Source organism: Rhinichthys klamathensis, unplaced genomic scaffold, assembly GCF_029890125.1.
Source record: "Rhinichthys klamathensis goyatoka isolate OS25496 unplaced genomic scaffold, OSU_Roscu_1.1 h1tg000176l_1, whole genome shotgun sequence".
Classification (NCBI taxonomy): domain Eukaryota; kingdom Metazoa; phylum Chordata; class Actinopteri; order Cypriniformes; family Leuciscidae; genus Rhinichthys; species Rhinichthys klamathensis.
The window spans coordinates 1,231,077-1,251,389 of record NW_026606705.1 but is presented as its reverse complement, the minus strand read 5'-3'; the positions used below and the strand labels follow the sequence as shown (position 1 = coordinate 1,251,389).

At 41.4% G+C, this 20,313-nt stretch overlaps 1 protein-coding gene across 1 annotated transcript in view; it reads right to left on the bottom strand.

Moving 5' to 3' along the window:
• Nucleotides 1-7,276, bottom strand: part of fhod3a (formin homology 2 domain containing 3a) — an 87,874-nt gene extending 80,598 nt beyond the window's left edge. The window contains exon 1 of the mRNA XM_056260246.1: nt 6,935-7,276. Within this exon, the coding sequence (XP_056116221.1) occupies nt 6,935-7,099 (165 nt within the window). The 5' untranslated portion in view covers nt 7,100-7,276. The remainder of the gene's footprint in view (nt 1-6,934) is intronic.
• Nucleotides 7,277-20,313: the final 13,037 nt, after the last annotated feature.

Below are 20,313 nucleotides of genomic sequence, written 5' to 3'. Positions count from 1 at the left end.
GGAAACGCATATTTGCGGCCCCGCGGCCAGCTGTGTGCCAGAGCATCCGTGCCGAGCGTGCCCTCGGTCAGGGAATAATACTGGGCGCAATGGGTCGAGTCGTGAGAGGCAAACAGATCCATCTGTGCGTCCCCGAACTGGTCCCAAATCAGCTGAACCGTCTGGGGATGGAGTCGCCAATCTCCGGGGAGGGGCTGAAGCCGTGACAGCTCGTCGGCTGCACAGTTCAGGGCTCCAGGGATGAAAATGGCTCGAAGCGACCTCAGATGCTTCTGACTCCATAAGAGGAGGTGGCGGGCGAGTTGTGACATACGGCGGGAGCGCAGACCACCTTGGCGGTTGATGTACGCTACGGTCGCGGTATTGTCTGATCGGACTAGTACATGCTGGCCCGAGAGCACGGCTCGGAAGCGGCGCAGGGCGAGCTGTACAGCCAGCAACTCGAGGCAATTGATGTGCCATAAGCGGTGGGGTCCTGTCCAGGAGCCCGCGGCAGCACGTCCATTGCACATGGCACCCCAGCCCGTGGTGGAGGCATCTGTCGTTACAACAACATGCCGGGAAGCTCGTTCCAGAGGCACTCCTGCCCGTAGAAAGCTGAGGTTCCCCCACGGGGTGAAGGTCTGACGGCAGGTCGGAGTAACTGGTACTCGGAGGGTGCCGTGTTGCCATGCCCACCTCGGGACTCGGTCGCGAAGCCAAAGCTGAAGCGGTCTCATATGAAGCAATCCGAGCGGCGTTGCCGCGGCTGCAGATGCCATATGCCCCAGGAGCCTCTGAAAAAGTTTCAGTGGAACCGCACTCTTGCCCTCGAACTGTCTCAGGCAAGTCAGCAGTGACTGCGCGCGCTCGCTCGTAAGCTGCGCGGACATGGCGACCGAGTCGATCTCCATACCGAGAAAAGAGATCCTCTGCGCGGGGCAAAGTTTGCTCTTCTCCCAGTTGACCCGAAGGCCCAAACGGGCTACATGGCGGAGTACCAAATCCCTGTGTTCGCAAAGCTGATCTCGAGAGTGAGCTAGAATCAGCCAGTCGTCGAGATAGTTCAGAATGCGAACCCCGTGTTCCCGGAGGGGAACAAGGGCTGCCTCGACGACCTTCGTGAAGACGCGAGGAGACAGGGCTAGCCCGAATGGGAGAACTGCGTACTGATATGCCTGTCCCTCGAAAGCAAACCGTAGGAACGGTCTGTGTCGAGGGAGAATGGAGACATGAAAGTAGGCGTCCTTCAGGTCGATCGCTGCAAACCAATCCTGGTGCCGCACACATTCGAAAACGCGTTTGGCGGTGAGCATCTTGAACGGCAGCCTGTGAAGGGAGCGGTTCAATACGCGCAGGTCCAGGATTGGCCGTAACCCACCGGTTTTCTTCGGGACAATGAAGTAGGGGCTGTAAAACCCGGACCTCATTTCGGCTGGAGGGACAGTCTCGATCGCACCCTTCGCCAGCAGGGTAGCAACCTCCGCTCTCATGATAGGGGCATTGCCACCGACCATAGTGGAGCGGACTCCCCTGAAGCGGGGAGGAGACCGCGCGAACTGAATCGCGTAGCCGAGCCTGATCGTTCGTGCGACCCAGCGGGACAGGTTGGGAAGCTCTAGCCAAGCTCCCAAGGACTGAACCAGCGGGGTCATGCGAACCACAGACTTCCCGTCGGTGGGGCAGCGAGGCGGTATGACTGACCCAGACGTGGACGGCATAGCGGCCCGGTGTGGGGGTACAGTCATAGACCGCGTCCTGACAGAGCAGACCAGGGAAGGACGAACGTTCCACGGGGGTCTGCTCTGCCAGGGGTCTGGCGACAGAGGAGGATGAGAGTGGTACGGTCCGTGGACGGCGCGCACTGTCATCCGGCTCTGGGACAGAGGAGGACGAGGGGTGCACGGCCCGGGGGCGGCGCACCGTGTCGTCCGAGAACTCTGTGTGCTCAGAGATGAATGTGTCACTTCTCTCAAGATTCTCCCCCGGCCCTCCACCGGGGGAAGGAGTGGTCCTGCTACCACCTCCTGAGAAGTGTACATCATCCCTGAGCAGCCCGTCTCAGGAGCGCCGCTTGACCCGGCATTTAGCGGGGGGCGGGACTGGAGAGGGCTGGGGCGCCTTCCTACGGCCTCCTCCGCGACCGGGCCCGGGTGAAGGCTGCTGCTTGGGCCGGGCGGGAGGGGTGGGAGCCGTAGGAGGGCGCCCTCGGCGGGAAACAGACTGAGTATTCTGCCCGGTCGGCTGAGTGGAGGCAGCAGCGGGCCGTCGGGGCAGAATGTGCTTAATAGCCTCAGTCTGTTTCTGGGCAGTCGAGAACTGTTGGGCAAAATCCTCGACTGCACCGCCGAAAAGGCCATCTTGCGATATGGGGGTGTCGAGCAGCCGGGACCGCTCGGCATCCTCCACATCAGCAAGATTAAGCCAGAGGTGTCTCTCCTGGACCACGGCTGTGGACATCACCAGACCCAGGGAGCGTGCGGTCACCTTCGTCGCTCGGAGAGCAAGGTCGGTGGCGGCGCGCAGCTCATTGAAGAGCCCCGGGTCTGTCCTGCCCTCGTGCATGTCCCTGAGCATCTGGGCCTGGTAGACCTGCAGAATGGCCATGGCATGCAAAGAGGCGGCTGCCTGCCCCGCAGCTCTGTAGGACTTCGCCACTAACGCAGACGAGTACATACAGGCTTTGGATGGGTGCTTAGGCTCACCACGAGAAGAAGCGCCCTGAGGACACAGTTGCATCGCAACAGAGCGCTCAACCGGGGGGAGCCCAGTGTACCCACGGGCAGCGGCCTCATCGAGGGGAGGAAAGGCGGATGAAATCAGCGAGCGGTCACGGGAAGACATGGGAGTCTTCCAGGACTTCGAGATCTCATCATGCACGTCCGGGAAGAAAGGTATCGGGGCCTGACGCGGACGGGGGTCCGCAGCCTGACCCAAATACCAGTCATCCAGCCGCGAGCGCTCGGGGCAGGGCGGAGGGTTCCACTCTAACCCGATGCTCGCGGCGGCTCGAGACAGCATGGCCGTCATCTCTGGATCAGACTCTAGCACAACTGTATTCACACCCGAAGGTGGCAGCTGTGATGAGTCTTCACTTCCAGAAGACTCAGACCCACCTTGTGATGCTGCGATAGACATCGCGTCATCCTCTGGAGCGTCAAAGGAAACCTGCGGGACACCCGAAGATGATCCCGCCGGAATCCCCCGAACACTCACGGGTTGCAGCACTGGAGAGGATGCGGCTGGGCACGGACTGATAGTCGGCGCTTTGTTCCAAACCGTCATCCTCAGATCACCCTGGCCACCAGCCGAAGTACTAGCTCTATTTCTAGAGTCAGTAGATCGGGGTGTGGATGAGGGGACCCTCACTCTTGCGAGATCACCGAGTCTTGATCGTAATGCTGCGATGGTCATGTTCCCACAGAGAGAACATGAGTCATCCACGAGTGCTGCTCTAGCGTGATTAATGCCCAAACACACTATGCACCACTCGTGCCCATCAGAGTCATCAACGAGTCTACCGCAACCAGAAGTGCACGGGCGAGGCATCTTTAAAAAGACGTGCCGCGTGCAAGCTCTTTTGTGAGAAAAGAAACTCTGACTGTGTTGAAGCGCCCGGGGAGAAACACACTCGCTGTCGAATCACGGACAGAAAAGCAGGAAGCGCGTCCTCGCCGGAGATCGCCGTCACACCAACACCAGAGAATCTCGCTCGTCTGAAGAACTGACAGTACAGAGATGGCTGTGGAACGAAGGATTAACTTGGCTCCAAAGCGAAAACATGCCGGTTTGCTGCCAGCGTTCTCCTTATATACTCACGAGGTGAGGCGGAGTTACGCTATGCAAATTCCGCAGACCCATGGCATTTCTTTGCCATTGGCTCGTTTTGAAGTACTTGAAGTTGATTGGCTTCTAAGCGAAACCCCCATTCGTCGTCATCCGACGGAACTCGGAGTGACAACGAAAGGGAACTGTGTTTACAATCCAGATTTACAAATTTAATATAAAAACGTGTGATGCAGCTGACACAGAATGTCCAATATGTATAATAATATAAGGTATATAATAGGGGTGCTCCGATCAGGATTTTTGGGGCCGATCACCGATCGCCGATTACTGGAAGCTGTATCACCCGATACCGATACCGATCACCGATTACAGGGTCTATTTGAAGACTTCTTTTTATCATGTAGCATTACTTATTAAACTATATTTAACAACAATGTACATTAAGTATTACATTTAAGAGAAGACAATGCATAATGAATTGACACCTGTGTATTTATTTGCAAGCAACATGTATTAACATAGCAGCTTGGTTATTGGGAGCAGCTTAGGGCTTGACATACAACTTTCCTGTAGAATATAAAATAAAATAAATAAAAGACAGAACATCTGAGTCTTTAAATTTAGCTTTAGACTTAGGGCTTGACATACAACTTTCCTGTAGAATATAAAATAAAATAAATAAAAGACAGAACATCTGAGTCTTTAAATTTAGCTTTAGACTACTTTAAACTAAAAACAGCAACAAAAAAGGCTGTAGCCAAAATAATGTTTTGAGTCAGTCAGCCATCTGTTTTTCTAATACACCTAAAGGACCACCGGTAGTAAAGTGCACAGCAACAAAAAAACAAAAACTAACAACTTCCATATCTGTATCTATAACTTTGCTTTTTTCTTGGATGCTTAGTCAGATTTTGTGGGCATTTAGAGAGGAAGAGAGAGGTAGAGAAACCTTTTTTTGTGTGTGTGTGTGTGTGTGTGTGAAGAACCCTTGCAAAATTATTTTAAACATATTAAGAAAGCCACCACTTCACTATGGTTAGATTTATTTTTTTTTAGATCCAGTGAAGTCTGTCCCACAATGTACCTAATATAAATAAATAAAACATCTTCAGTTAACTAGCAGATCATTCATTTAGTTCGCTATTAAATAAGAAATCTAGCGCTAAAATGTGTTTTTGAACTCAAGCTGCGCGCTCGTTGCCACGGCGATCAGTTGCATGGATACAGTGCTCTGTGCCTCGCGCAGTCTTCACTCGGACGCGCGCTTCAATCTATCGCCGTTGCGGACTCTATTCATTCCGGTGTAATCACAAAATAAAACACAAACGTATCCTTGCTTGACATAACTGTAACCGCTGATGAACATATTCAGTTTTGATGAGAGAAAAAAATATGTACGAGTGATTTGACGGACGCAAGGGGGGGGGGGGGGGGGGGGGGGTGTTGGATACATTTTTGTCATTGGTTGTTGCGTTAAATCTTACCCAGATACAATAGTGCTATTTTCTGATTGGCTATTGTGTAGCTCGACGAACAACACCAGAGGAAACGCGCTTGATTCATGCCGGTTCCACAGTGAGAGCGGCGCGGCCAGAGTTTTGGCCGCTGCGGCATATTAAATATATTACAAATAGTTTTTCAGCGTGAGAAATACAATGTGTGGCGGGAGAGCGTGACAAAAGACCGAAATAAGTGACTGTCACGCTCAATGCTTGACACTTGAGAGCCCTGTTGTAGAATTGCCAGACCGGTGAAGCCATTTTTACCAGGGCGTAAAAAAATTGTCTCGCGAGTTTTGCGTCATCTGATCGGCTTTTCTGGATCGGCCTTTATAGAGACCGCCGATCACACATCCCAAAGCAATTATCGGCCGATCATGATCGGCGACCGATCAATCGGAGCACCCTTAGTATATAATTATGTTTAATATTATTCACAAACAATAACATCATGTGATGTTAAGCTAGTTTTGCTGCCTTTTATTTACATTTGTTTAATCTGGTTTCATATTGTCTTTTGTTCCTGCATGTTCTTTCTCATTATGAATATGTGTTTCTATATTTTGCAAACACTGATCTGTCAATCATGCAAAGTCATTCAATCTTTTAGTTTTTATCAAGTAAAAGTCTGTTAGTGCCAAGGAAACGCAAGAATAACTTCAGTATTGTTAGTAATATTTCAGCTGGACTGAAGCAGGTTTACTTGATTATCATCATCTTTTATTATAAAAATCACGAGTATCAAATATGATCATCAGGTTTATTTGTTCATCTGTCAATCATTGTGTTGCATTGCATTATGTTTGAAAACGACAGAGCTTTGATCATAAAATCGATTTAAATATCATACTAAGACATTATTGATACTGATAATTATATGTATTTTATGTGAATATCTGCTATACTGTTATAAAGATCTCATTGATTGATTTCCAAGCATCATTTAAACATCAGCATCTGCAGCAAACCGCATATTTTCACTATATATTCTCACTATGACCCTGATGCATCAAATATAATATGATACAAAAAAAATGAAAACGTATATTTTTAGATTTTATTTTATATTGTGTAATGTGTGTAAAATTTCAATTAACAGTTCCGTTTTAAAATATGATTTCATTCTGTCAGTGAATGAATGAGCGGCTCTAAAAGCGGCTCAGAGCCGCACCTGTCGCGCTTCACACTCGTTCATGACCTCGTTACAGTCGGACACTAATGAAACAACACTGAAGATTATTCCATACGGTTATTAGACACTTATACATATATAGGGTTAGGGTATAGGTAATATATATATACTCTAAAAATGCGGGGTTGTTTCAACTCATGTCATGTTTGGATAAAATATAGACAAAACCGTTGGGTTTAGAAATGTAAATACATTTAAACCAACGGTTAATAATCACAACCAACGGTTGGATTTGTCCATTTTGACCCAAACATGGATTAAAACAACCCAGCATTTTGAGAGCGTGTGTGTACAGCTATACACATTACACACACATTTACACACACATTTACATACACACACACACACACACATATATAATTTATATATAACGTTATATTAGTACTGTGACGCGCCTGCAATAAAGAGAGGTTCAAATAAACCTCACTAGCTAACTCTATTCAGTGAAGTAATGAACTTTGCGGTGTGTTCTGACCTTGTGAGGAGCTTTGAGGAGTCTGTGGACTCCCGCGATCTGGTTGATGAGAGGAATATCTTCTCTGAAGGTGTAGAGAGGAGGTCTGGTCGGTTCCGGGAAGTTGGTGCTGTTGAACGGATCGGTATCGTCTAAAAACTGAACCCGGCTCACAAACGAAGACATGATTCATCCCGGTGTAACGACCACGACCGTTTCCAAGCGCGTCGGTAACGACAACAACACAGTCACCGGGAGCCTCGGTGGATCCACGGGAACACGGCTGGGAATGCAGGAGTCCGTTACCGTGCAGTGCCGACTGCCGAGCGCGAGTGCCTGTCCGTGTCACGGACTCACCGGACCGGACACCCCCCGGGATTAAGCGCTTTAACAGCGGGACCCGGTGACTGAGAAACAGCGACCTCTAGCGGCCAGACAGAATAATGCGTCAGGTCCTCATCTCACCATGGTAACCGCAGGAAACAACACGGGCTGAGATTTAACCTTTTTAACCTCACTTTATTATATACGTCGTTTGAACTACGTTATAACTACCATTAATGTATTTTAACTTATATGTTTAAATATACTAGTATAACCGAAGCTATAGATTGAGAAATTAAACATTTCTCGTTCTTGGTGTTTTTTTTTGTTATATTTTCGATAAAAAAAACTTCGATAACAAATATGATACAAGCATAATTCTGTTTAATAGTTAGGCCTAATTAATTATGACATGCATTGCTTGTAATAAAATATATATATATATATATATATATATATATATATATATATATATATATTATGCCTTATTGCTTAATAACAATTAACAATGTCGCAAAACATACCTAAAAAATGCAATTTCTTTCACTTTTACTTTATAAATAATCAAGATAAAAATATAAGATTATTACATGAATTAAAGTGTGATTGATTACAATAAGAATCGCGAGAACAGCTTTACATCAGGCATGTTACTGGGGTCCTAAGCTGGGCCTCAGCACTTCATGATCTTCATGATGCATGGTTATTCGACTAAAATCGACTGACTTTACTCACACAGGCCAAAACAAAACTGATATTCTCTTTCTGGTCAAAAAATTGTTATAATTTCGCATCATGCTATATTATCACCAAATATTGGATTCAATCTTTTTTGTCTAGTCACTTTGCACAGGTTTTGCATTTCTTTTTTTTTCTTTGTTTGGAACTGATTGATCGTGCACTGTAAAACTGATGTTATTCCTCAGTATTTTTTTACTTGTTTTCTAATGTACACATATCTAAACATTCTTAAAATCTCGCTGTAGTCAATAATTGTATCCCTTAAAACTCATCGTTGATCACCAAAATTACATATTTAAAAGTTTTTTCCTCGAAAAAAATTTCTTCATGCCTTAAAGTCCCCATGAATTCAAAATTGACCATACTTACTTTGTTTGCCTAAATTGATCGTTTTGTGGTGAACAATTCATCCATGCAAGTCAATCCACACAAAAAAAATTTTTGGCTTCGTAATCTTTAATCAAAATCTGAAATTTCCCCTCCCCTCTGCATTATGGCAAGCCGTTTTAGCTTAAATTGTACCCAGCCTTACTTGTTGTAATTTCATTTTTACTAGTAAGAATTTAATTAGAGAACTTTACAATTCAATTCGTACTAGTAGCAATTACAATTAGAGAGCTCTCTAATTCGATTCTTACTAGTAAGAATGTAATTGCAGAGCTCTTTAATTGAATTAAAGAGCTCTGCAATTGCATTCTTACTAGTAAGAATTAAATTAGAGAGCTCTACAAATTAATTCTTACTAGTCATATGTCTCCATTGACTTCCATTCATTTTTAATTACAGAGCTCTTTAATTGAATTGTTACTAGTAAGAATTACCATTAGAGAGCTCTCTAATCCAATTATGACTAGTAACAATTACAATTAGAGAGCTCTCTAATTCAATTCTTACTAGTAACAATTTAATTGTAGAGCTCTCTAATTGAATTGTTACTAGTAAAAATGTAATTACGACGAGTAAGGCTGGGTACAATTAAAGCTAAAACGGCTTGCCATACTGCATTGGAGGACCTTGCCTGATGACGTAGGTTTGACGGTTTGGGCGTCTTCTTAACATCCGTAATCACGCCCCTCCAACTGACAGTAGACAGGCTGAATGAAAACACCTACTTTTCTAGATCCAATCAGGTGCTAGTTGGGGAAAAAGCCACGCCCACCATTTTGCCTCATTTAGTATTCCGTTTCTCTCGGAAATACGTCACAACACTGGAGAAAAGTCGTTTGCAACTTCCGGTTCACGGGGACTTTAAATATCTTGACTGTAACTCGACACCCTTCCCTCATTTAGTAAACTCGGTTCTATGAATATGCAAATGAGCCCCGCCTCCACTCACTCACTCAGCTCAGAGATCCACTGGTTGACGATCACACGTTGATCTGATTGGTTACAAGGTCGTTTGTGACGTCAGAAACACCAGCGATTTCAAACCGTGTTTTTGAGACTGTCTTTGGTTCACTGCAGTTTTAAGCAGAAAATACTCAGCAATGCTGTCGACTTATGAACTTACACATGGTGTGTCTTAAAGCCAGAGGTGGGTAGAGTATCCAAAAACTGTACTCAAGTAAAAGTACAAGTACTTATAGAAATATTTACTCAAAGTAAAAGTAAAAGTAATAATCTTAAAAGTTACTTGAGTAAGAGTAAAAAAGTATACAATGAAAAAATTACCCAAGTAGTTAGTTACTAGTTACTTTGGAACACATAGGCATATATATATATATATATATATACACTCACCGGCCACTTTATTAGGTACCCCATGCTAGTAACGGGTTGGACCCCCTTTTGCCTTCAGAACTGCCTCAATTCTTCGTGGCATAGATTCAACAAGGTGCTGGAAGCATTCCTCAGGGAGTTTGGTCCATATTGACATGATGGCATCACACAGTTGCCGCAGATTTGTCGGCTACACATCCATGATGCGAATCTCCCGTTCCACCACATCCCAAAGATGCTCTATTGGGTTGAGATCTGGTGACTGTGGAGGCCATTTTAGTACAGTGAACTCATTGTCATGTTCAAGAAACCAATTTGAAATGATTAGAGCTTTGTGACATGGTGGAAGTAGCCATCAGAGGATGGGTACATGGTGGCCATAAAGGGATGGACATGGTCAGAAACAATGCTCAGGTAGGCCGTGGCATTTAAACGATGCCCAATTGGCACTAAGGGGCCTAAAGTGTGCCAGGAAAACATCCCCCACACCATTACACCACCACCACCAGCCTGCACAGTGGTAACAAGGCATGATGGTTCCATGTTCTCATTCTGTTTACGCCAAATTCTGACTCTAACATCTGAATGTCTCAACAGAAATCGAGACTCATCAGACCAGGCAACATTTTTCCAGTCTTCAACTGTTCAATTTTGGTGAGCTCTTGCAAATTGTAGCCTCTTTTTCCTATTTGTAGTGGAGATGAGTGGTACCCGGTGGAGTCTTCTGCTGTTGTAGCCCATCCGCCTCAAGGTTGTGCGTGTTGTGGCTTCACAAATTCTTTGCTGCATACCTCGGTTGTAACGAGTGGTTATTTCAGTCACTGTTGCCCTTCTATCAGCTCGAACCAGTCTGGCCATTCTCCTCTGACCTCTGGCATCAACAAGGCATTTCCGCCCACAGAACTGCCGCTCACTGGATGTTTTTTCTTTTTCGGACCATTCTCTGTAAACCCTAGAGATGGTTGTGCGTGAAAATCCCAGTAGATTAGCAGTTTCTGAAATACTCAGACCAGCCCTTCTGGCACCAACAATCATGCCACGTTCAAAGTCACTCAAATCAACTTTCTTCCCCATACTGATGCTCGGTTTGAACTGCAGGAGATTGTCTTGACCATGTCTACATGCCTAAATGCACTGAGTTGCCGCCATGTGATTGGCTGCTTAGAAATTAAGTGTTAACGAGCAGTTGGACAGGTGTACCTAATAAAGTGGCCGGTGAGTGTATATACTGTATATGCAACATGATATTATTTAGATTTTTTTTCATTTAAATGACTATTATTATCATAATTAGATAAGCTATCTTTGCAACAAAAACAGAAGAGACAAACATTATTTCTGTATATCTGTATTATATCTGTAGCCTGAAAACCATTGCCTGTCCTTTGGTTTGTATAATAGTAACTTATACAACTACATTTGGATTATTAGACAATGTCGGAATAAAGTGACTCTATGGAGTTTTGCATTCATTTGTAAGGGGTGGGAACCATTGAGACAGATTAGAAAGTGTTAAAACTCTTCACATGTGCTCGCAGTCATGTCATGCCCAACACAAACAACGATCAAATGCAATGATCTTCTTCTGTCTGTTCTCCAAAATTTATTTAAATGTAGGCTATATTTATGAAAGCATCTTTAAACTGGTTAACTGAGTCTAATAAGGCAGGCAAAGGCATTCGTTTTTAAGTCGAGTTCGCACGCCACTGCGCAATACACACATTGTGTGTGTACAAACATTCATAAACTGGACGATGATAGCTTATTTAATGTTTAACTATAAAGTAATGTATATGTCCAAAAAAGGGTAATGTCATACTTTGTAGTAGTGCTATATGGCTTAATAATCTGTTTGGTTGTAAAATGTCTTACCTGAATGAAATCGAATGTATCGTCGTGTGGAATAATTCATTCACAGACAGCTTACGAAGTAACATACGAAGATGTTCAACTAATAAAGATCTTCATCGCTGGCAAAAAATATGATGCATTTGCAGATTTACTTTCTAGACTGTAGCTAGACTGTGGACCGCCACTTCAACGCTCTTGATGTTCTTAAATCTTCCTGTTACGCAGGGCCGGATTAAGAGTTCAGAGGGCCCTGGGCACAATGTCTTGTAGGCCCCCTCTTAGGCAGGCCAAATGTATATTTTGCCCAAGGACATTTTAATATGGCATTTACAGTTTTACTGACTTAAAAGGAACTTTGTTGTACTATGCTGGAGTAAAGTTCCTAAATGGTCGTTCTTTCCCATAGGAATTTGTAAAACTATGTTGGGTGGACCTCTGTGCCTCTAGGGGGGTTCGGGGGCATGCTCCCCCGCAAGAAATTATTTTACATTTTAAGGTTAAATGCATCAATCTGGTGCTCTTTGAGAGATCAAAATTAAGAGCTTCAACCCATGAACTGCTCGTTGAACAAAGAAAAAGCATTGATTTGTACCAGCCAGGACAATAAAGAGGGCTCAAACATCTTTTTAGTTATGAGAGTCTCAGTCTAGATTACATTATCAATGGTGTTTTAGGATGCCAAACAATTATTATAATAATGTAATAATGATTTATATAATTATTCCTATGACGTAAAATCCGTATAGCCTATAAATGTACTATAAATGAAAATGAATATTTCAAAAGTATATTTTAGTCTACATTACACTATAATACAGGAAAATTAAAATACTTTTGTCCTAATTTCTTCACTTGCAAGAAACCCTTGAGCTTTTATTTAGGAGAAAACACCAGATAACCATGCTGATCGCGTGAGCAAAGAGCGCACTTTTCTTTCAATCACGCAGCACACACAGGATGCCTATTCTTAAAGTCTTGTGCTGTTTTATAAATGCACAAAGCCATATCATGGTTTCGATTTTATTTCGTTGGCAAAATATAACGCTAGAGACCTTTATGTTAGGTTATACATTTTACATCTCATATGTGTTGGGAAAAGGGAGAAGAGAGAGTTCGGCAAAAGGCGGATTCGAACTCGGGTCGAGCGCATCAAAAGCTATTATCGAGCAGTTCGCGCGCTACGACCTACGCCACTGTAGCTATTCCGTAACGGGTGTCTTTTTGGTAAAAAGACAGGCACTTAGTGCAAATATACGCTCCGTTATCTAAAATATTTTTTTTCTTCCCCTCGCTTGGGCCACAAGTGCGCATGGCGAACTTGCAATGAATACATTTTATCAGACCGGCCCACCGGGGAAACTCCCGACTCTCCAGATTGCCACTCCGCCCCTGGTGCCCAGGGCCCCTTAGATGTCATGGGCCCCTGGGCAAGTGCCCAGTTGCCCTAATGGTTAATCCGGCCCTGCTGTTACGACTCCGAGACGATTCAGTGCGTGAAGAAACTGAACAGATCATTCCAACTGATTCGCGAACCGATTTAGACAGATCAGCCAACTTGTTTGATGAAGTCTTTGAACAGAATCGACTCAAAAGAGTGATTCATTTGTGAATTGAGCATCGCTCATGCCCAGAAAAAAAGAGAGAGCGCGCGCTTAGAATAAACTACGCTTTTAACAATTGCATTAAAATAAAGTAACGAGAGGAACGTCGCCCAACGTAACGAAGTAAAAGTACAGTTTTTTCATTAGAAATCTACTCGAGTTAAAGTAAAAGTACCCACAATTAAATCTACTCTTAAAAGTACAAGTTTTCCAAAAAAATACTCAAGTAAATGTAACGAAGTATGTACTTCGTTACTACCCACCTCTGCTTAAAGCGTAGGCCTATTAAAAACACCACATAGACACATAAACAACATTAAACGCTGGATTTACACCACAGGGGGACTTTAAATCAAGATACACAAATATTAAGTTGTTTTCTGAAACAAATATAAAAATTTGGTGAGTTTATGCTTAAAACATGAACAATTACAGCCAGTCAGGTCAGAAAAATAATCTTGTTTTCTCTTTATATTAAGTTTCTGACCTGACTCTGGCAGATATTTGTTCTTGTTTTAAGGATGACCGCAGCTATGAGGTGTATAAAGATATAATAAATAACGGTTGTGAAATAATTGCCTCATATAGTATCAACTCATAGTGCGAATAAATGTTGTGATGATATTTCCATACATTTTTGGTCCAGATCTTGTATTGTCAATGCAAGAGTCCAGCTCTCTGTAAAGTCTCCTCTTCATTTCATTTCTCAAGTAAATCAATGTATCTTGATTTAAGAATTTTTTAAATTTTTTAAATGAAAAACAAGACAAAAAACTCAGTAGGCTATATGTAATACTAAGTTGTTGTTGTTTGGTTATTTTGCAGTGTGTGAACATGTGAATGTGTTGTAAAATGATTAAAATATTACCTTAACATCTCTGAGCGACTCGGTTGACAAGGTTTGTGAATCCCTGAACTATGTCTATAAGTCATTAATTATGAAGGTAAAGGAGTAGCAAAACTCGAGAGCGCGTAGATGTGAATTCGAGAACATGTACAATAAACATTCGTACTTGTCCGCTAAAATTTACACTCACAAGTTTGTGTCTGTCATATGACAACACTGTATTTCTGTGAATGGCATTTTACACATTTGTGACTGCTTGTCTGCAGCTTCACATTCAGAATAAAGGTCTGTGACTCTGCGAGTGCAATTCTCAACATTTAACTTTTTGCAGGTTTCACATTGGATCTGTGAGTGTAAATTTCAACGTATACAAGTGCGAATATTTATTGTACATGTTCTCAAATTCACATCTACGCGCTCTCGAGTTTTGCTACTCTTACCTTTTATAAAACGCTCGCTTCTGATTGGCTGTGGCTGATCTGAGAGTGTGAGGCGAGCCGCAGACAGCAGGGGGCAGCAGAGGGTCACGTGACTGCACCGCATCACCAGCCCTGCATGTGAACACGAGACTCACTGAAGCCTGTGATGTTAAACCGTGATGATGAAAGCGCTTCACACACACGTGATCATAAAGCTGCTGACGTCACGCAGGTGAAGGTTTATTCTCAGAAACAGAAACCGTGTACATCCTAAACAAAGCAGCTGGTGTTACTGAATCAACTTTAATTTGTCACACACACACAGTCACACACTCGCTCTCTCTCCCTCTCTGACACACACACACACACACACACACACACACACACACACACACACACACACACACACACACACACAACACACTAACTCTGTTTATCTCTCTCTCACACACAGACAGACACACACACACACTAAAGCCTTGTTTATACTCGACGCGTCCGCAAGAGCGCGAGTCTCCGCTGACTGCGCGCGCACCTCTACAAACGGACGAGGCGTTTATACTTGACGCGCTCGCCGTTGTGCTATTCTGTGAAACGACAGGGGGCGACTCGGAGTAATTCTCTTCTAAACCACCAGGAATCAGCAGTGAAGAAGTAGTTTGCCGTTTATTAGTAGTTTATTAATAGCTGATTCATATAGTATTAAATGCAGTAGGTTTAATTGTACTTTCACTGCATGTAAACTAAACAACTGAAGCCTTATTGAAGAGTGTTTAAACCTTAATTTCATCAGCAGGGCTTACTTCTGCTATTGTAGGCTTATTTTCTAAATGTAAGCAGTTACTTTATACAAGTGCAAACTGGGTGCTTAATGTAAATGTGTTCCTATTCACAAAATGAGAGGCTTTTATGGTCGCCCATCAATGCAAATGTCGCTGTGTATAGAAGGATCATAAACATGGTGGTACAGACATACCAGTTCGGCCTGATTCGGCTCGAAGTCGTTCATCTTCGGATGCGGCGCCGCGCGCGATGTTACAAAAAGTGCCGTGCACACCGCCAGGCGAAATGGGGTCTTGCGCACCCAACGCGCACGACCGCCCACACCGCAATGACGTCATTTTTGCCGCGCGCACTTCGCGCTCTTGCGGACGCGTCGAGTATAAACAAGGCATAACAGGCGCACACATCTTTGTGGGCTCCCTCTCTGAAACACACACACACACACAGACACTCACTCTCTCTATGTCACACACACACAACACACTCACTCTCACTCTCTGTTTATCTCTCTCTCTCACACACACACACACATGTTCGTGCACACACTTTGGTTGGGTATTTATCATCTAAGATAAATCACTTATGTAAAAATAATTAATTACATTGGTTATCTATATACCGGAAACTGTAAACAAGTTCAATAGAGATTATCTATATCAATATCTATAGATGAACCAAATGATTAATTGATTAACCATTAAGATCAGTTGGATTAAATAATAGACAAATGTATTAAACTGAACGAGAAGAGATGCAAATCATAAGTTTGATATAATGGCATTATAAAAGTTAGCTACTGAATGACACATTAATATCAATGAAACAAGTAATTTTGTGTTGTGAGAAAAGGATACTTTGTAAATTTGTGTTTCGTACAATTGAAAAAGTGCACTTTTGATGATATTAGTACAAGAGTTTTGAAAATACTTGTGGAAATAGTACAAAATTGAATAAAAAAAACTAATAATACTTAAAATGTTAACAAATTGTAGCTTACCTTAAGAAGTGTGTGGTCGGTATGGTCATCAAGACTGCATTTATGTGAATAAAAATACAGTAAAACAGTGAAATATGACTCCAGTGTAAATCAGCTGTTTTCTATGTGAATATACAGTAAAGTGTAATTTATTCCTGTGATCAAAGCTGAATGTTCAGCATCATTACTCCAGTCTTCAGTGTCACATGACCCTTCAGAAATCACTCTAATATGAGGATCTGATGCTCAAGAAACATTTATGATTATTATCAGTGTTGAAAACAGTTGTTAAACTGATACATTTTATTTAATAATTCAATTAATTTTATATAACATTCGGAAATCAAGATACTTTTCCTGGAGAATGAGAGTCAAATGAGTGTAATGTAATGAGTCTATATAATATATTAGTTTCACCTTTTAAGTTGAATTACTGAAATAAATGAACTTTTGCACCATATTCTAATTTTCGAGTTTCAACAATATACAGTATATATCATCAAAATGAGAGTTTAAGCTTAAAACAGGAGCATGCTCTCTGCTAGTGCGCTCAGAACACAATACAAGTGTATTTTTCTGATCCTACTGGTGGAAATTTGTTCTTGCTTTTGAGACAAAACTCTTATTTTGATCAATTTTTCAGAAAAGATTTTATTTTGCTTCTCCAGCAATAAAAAAAATGAAAACGTCATTTCTGAATGTCCTCTGAACGTCCGAAACATCCAGTTTTTAAACCGTTTTAAAAATGTTTTAAAACCGTTTTTATTATTTATGTGAACGTTCAGGAACTCTTCAAACATTGGAACGCTTTTGAATGTTCTAATACAAGTCAAGAAGTAACATTTAAAAAAAACGCTAGACGAACGTCCAACTAAAACGTCAAAACGTTTCAGAATTTTTTTTTTTTATAATGTTTGGTTCAACTATTTTAAGGTGACATAGTTTCTTACTCAAATGTGGTCCTCAAGATAAGAGAAAATTAGGCAGAAGTAATGAAAGTATATATTAAAATAAAGTCATATTAGAATGTTTCTTATCATTTTAAACGATCAGAATACATCTATGACAAAGGTTTCTAAAAATATGGCTTCTTATAAAAAAAAGTGTTCCTGTGGCTCAATTTACCCCAGGCTAGGGGTAAGTTGATCCGAGTTGCTCAATCTGGTTCTGAATCTAAATCAAACCCAGGTGAAATTGTAAAGATAATTTGCCTCTTTTAAAAACTAATTTAATGATCAAATTTCCTGTTACAAGTCATATGTATTTTCTTAAACCAACCAAATGAAGTTGACATTTCAATATCTTTAATTGTTTGCATTTCTGAAACAACATGTTTAACAGCAAAGTTATAACCTTACTAAAAAAACAGACTAAACTGAGTTTGGTGAGTAAAAAAACGCTGGCTCAATTTACCCCACAGCATTTGGCTCACTTTGCCCCACAGCTGCCATTTTGGACAAAACTAGCGTAAAAGTAAATACTACAGAAAAAAACTATGTAATTTACGTGAAAAAGTTAGTTCAGACAAGAATTAAGTAAATTCTTAGTACTCAATTCAAGCATGTGGAAATGAAAGCGTAAATTTCAACGTTATAAACTTAAATAAAATTACTTAACTTTTCTGATACTGGTGTTCCCATCATGCACTGGGCCTTGAATAATTAATGAGGCTGATTTGTCACTGTTTTCCAGCTGTGTTTACACTGCTTCATCATTGCTTTGGATGTCAGGATTAGTAACCGGCCATTTTGTGACATTTGAGTTCATTTTCTACTCAAAATGACACATTCAAACACAAAACCGATCCATCAAATGTTACCGTAATTGTGTATTGCTACCAAGTATTGAGGTCTCTGCGGACTCATAACATGTGACTCTTACTGTGTAGAATATCTATTATGTTTATTACTAACATGTTTCTAAATAAAGTATGTTGTTTCAAAGTGTAGTTCAATGTTATATTGTTTGAGTTAAATATATTGCAAAGGAAACTTCAGCTAGACATTACTCAACCTTTTACTAGCCAAGGTAAAATTACTTATTTAATTTTATTTAACTTAGTTAATTTCATATGTGACATTTACTTTAAAAATATTGGTGCAAAAATTTGCCAAAGAAAAATGAAGTCAATTTTACTTATTGTTTTTTTCAGTGTAGTTTACCAATTCAGACTAATAATATGTACCTAAATGATTTGCATGGTTTTGTACATTGCTATATGGATCATAAATATTTGTAGAGCTGGACATGCAGAAATTGTACTTTGGCAAGCCAGAGATAGTTTTGGGTGTCTTCCTCCCACACGTGTCAGAAATGATGGGCGGATACAAAATATATGATCACATGACAATAAAAGTGTACAATTGCCCAGATAAAGTGGGTGGCTCATCTTACCCCACGCACACCCTATGTGTTTTTCTATAAATAACATTCAGAAACTCATTCAGAAAAGGGTCAATAAATAAATACTGATACAAAAAAAAATACAAAAAAACCATAAGAAATGTATAACTTTCAACAAACGTATTAATATTGCTGGAAGAACATTATGTTGCCGGATAATGAGCCGAACCTGTATAAATGATGAACAAGATCAACTCTCTCTCTGCTCACACACACCATCCGTCACACATGATCATGTCCACTACTCAGCTGCTGATCCTCATAAAATGAAGAGAGTTATTTAATAACTTGTTCTGCCGGACTCCGTGATCTAAACATGACACGCTCCCTTACTTAGTGAAGTGATTACAACACGTTTAATGCGGTGTTAATCAGGAATGATTGACTGGAGAAGCTCTCACACACATCAGCATCTCAGCGCTTGTGTAACCGCATCAGTTTCTGGAAAACATCTCGACCTGAAGCTGAGCTGTTCAAACGCCATCAATGATTCCTGACACACACACACACACTCGTTTATAATAAACCCCGGGGGACTTCAGTGTGGGATGTGTGTGTGGGTTTATGATGGTGTGTATCTGTGAGATAACACACTCTTGCCCTGTAAACCCACCCTGAGTAAACCTGTCAGTCTCTCTTCACTCGTTTACACACTATAGGAATAAACCACAAGTTATTATATAACAGAGTCATTCTGGATCTCAGTCACTGATGTTAAAAGACATTAACAAGCGGCTGAGGCGATACAAATCATCTTAAAAGGTCAAATTTTATGAATATGAATACATATTTTGAACCCCAATTTCAAAATAATGATAAAATATGTCTTTTGCAAACAGATCATTTATTGTTATTTTTATTGTATTTATTGTGAGTTTATTTTCATATACCTGCAATTAACAGTGCAAAATAATTGTTTAGTATTAGTAAAATAGTAATTGTAAAATTTATTTCATATTTGGTAAAAACAATAAGGAAAAATAATGAAAAATAAAATCTATAATAAAATGAAATTTGCATAAATGTAATCCAGCAGATTCAATCATGAATTCACAAATAAAAAAATAAATAATAGAATATTACAATAGCCAATATACACTACTGTTCTAAAGTTCGGGGTCACCAAGACTACATTTATTAGATCACAAATACTGTAAAAACACTGAAATATTTTTGTTTTTTAAATCAGCTGTTTTCTATGTGAATATATAGTAAAGTGTAATTTATTCCTGTGATCAAAGCTGAATTTCAGCATCATTACTCCAGTCTTCAGTGTCACATGATCCTTCAGAAATCACTCTAATATGAGGATCTGATGCTCAAGAAACATTTATGATTATTATTATCAGTGTTGATAACAGCTCATATTTGTGTGGAAACTGATACGTTGTATTTTTTCAGGATTCTTTAGCATGTTTCATCAAGCATCAAGAACAGCATGTTTTCAAAATAGAATATTTTGTAACATTATAAATGTCACTTTTGAAAATTTTTATGTGTCCTTGGTTAATAAAAGTATGTTTTTGCAAAAAATATTTCAAAATGCAAGAATGCACAGATACTAGAATGATAACCTGTCCTTTCTAAACACACAAACCTTGATCCCACAACCTCGAGTGTGTGTGTGTGTGTGTGTGTGTGTGTGTGGGAGGGATGTCAGTGCTAAAGGTCAGCATGTCACCAGTCGCTGGCGGTATTTATTGGCATCTCCTGCCATCACTGCATCTCTTCTCTCG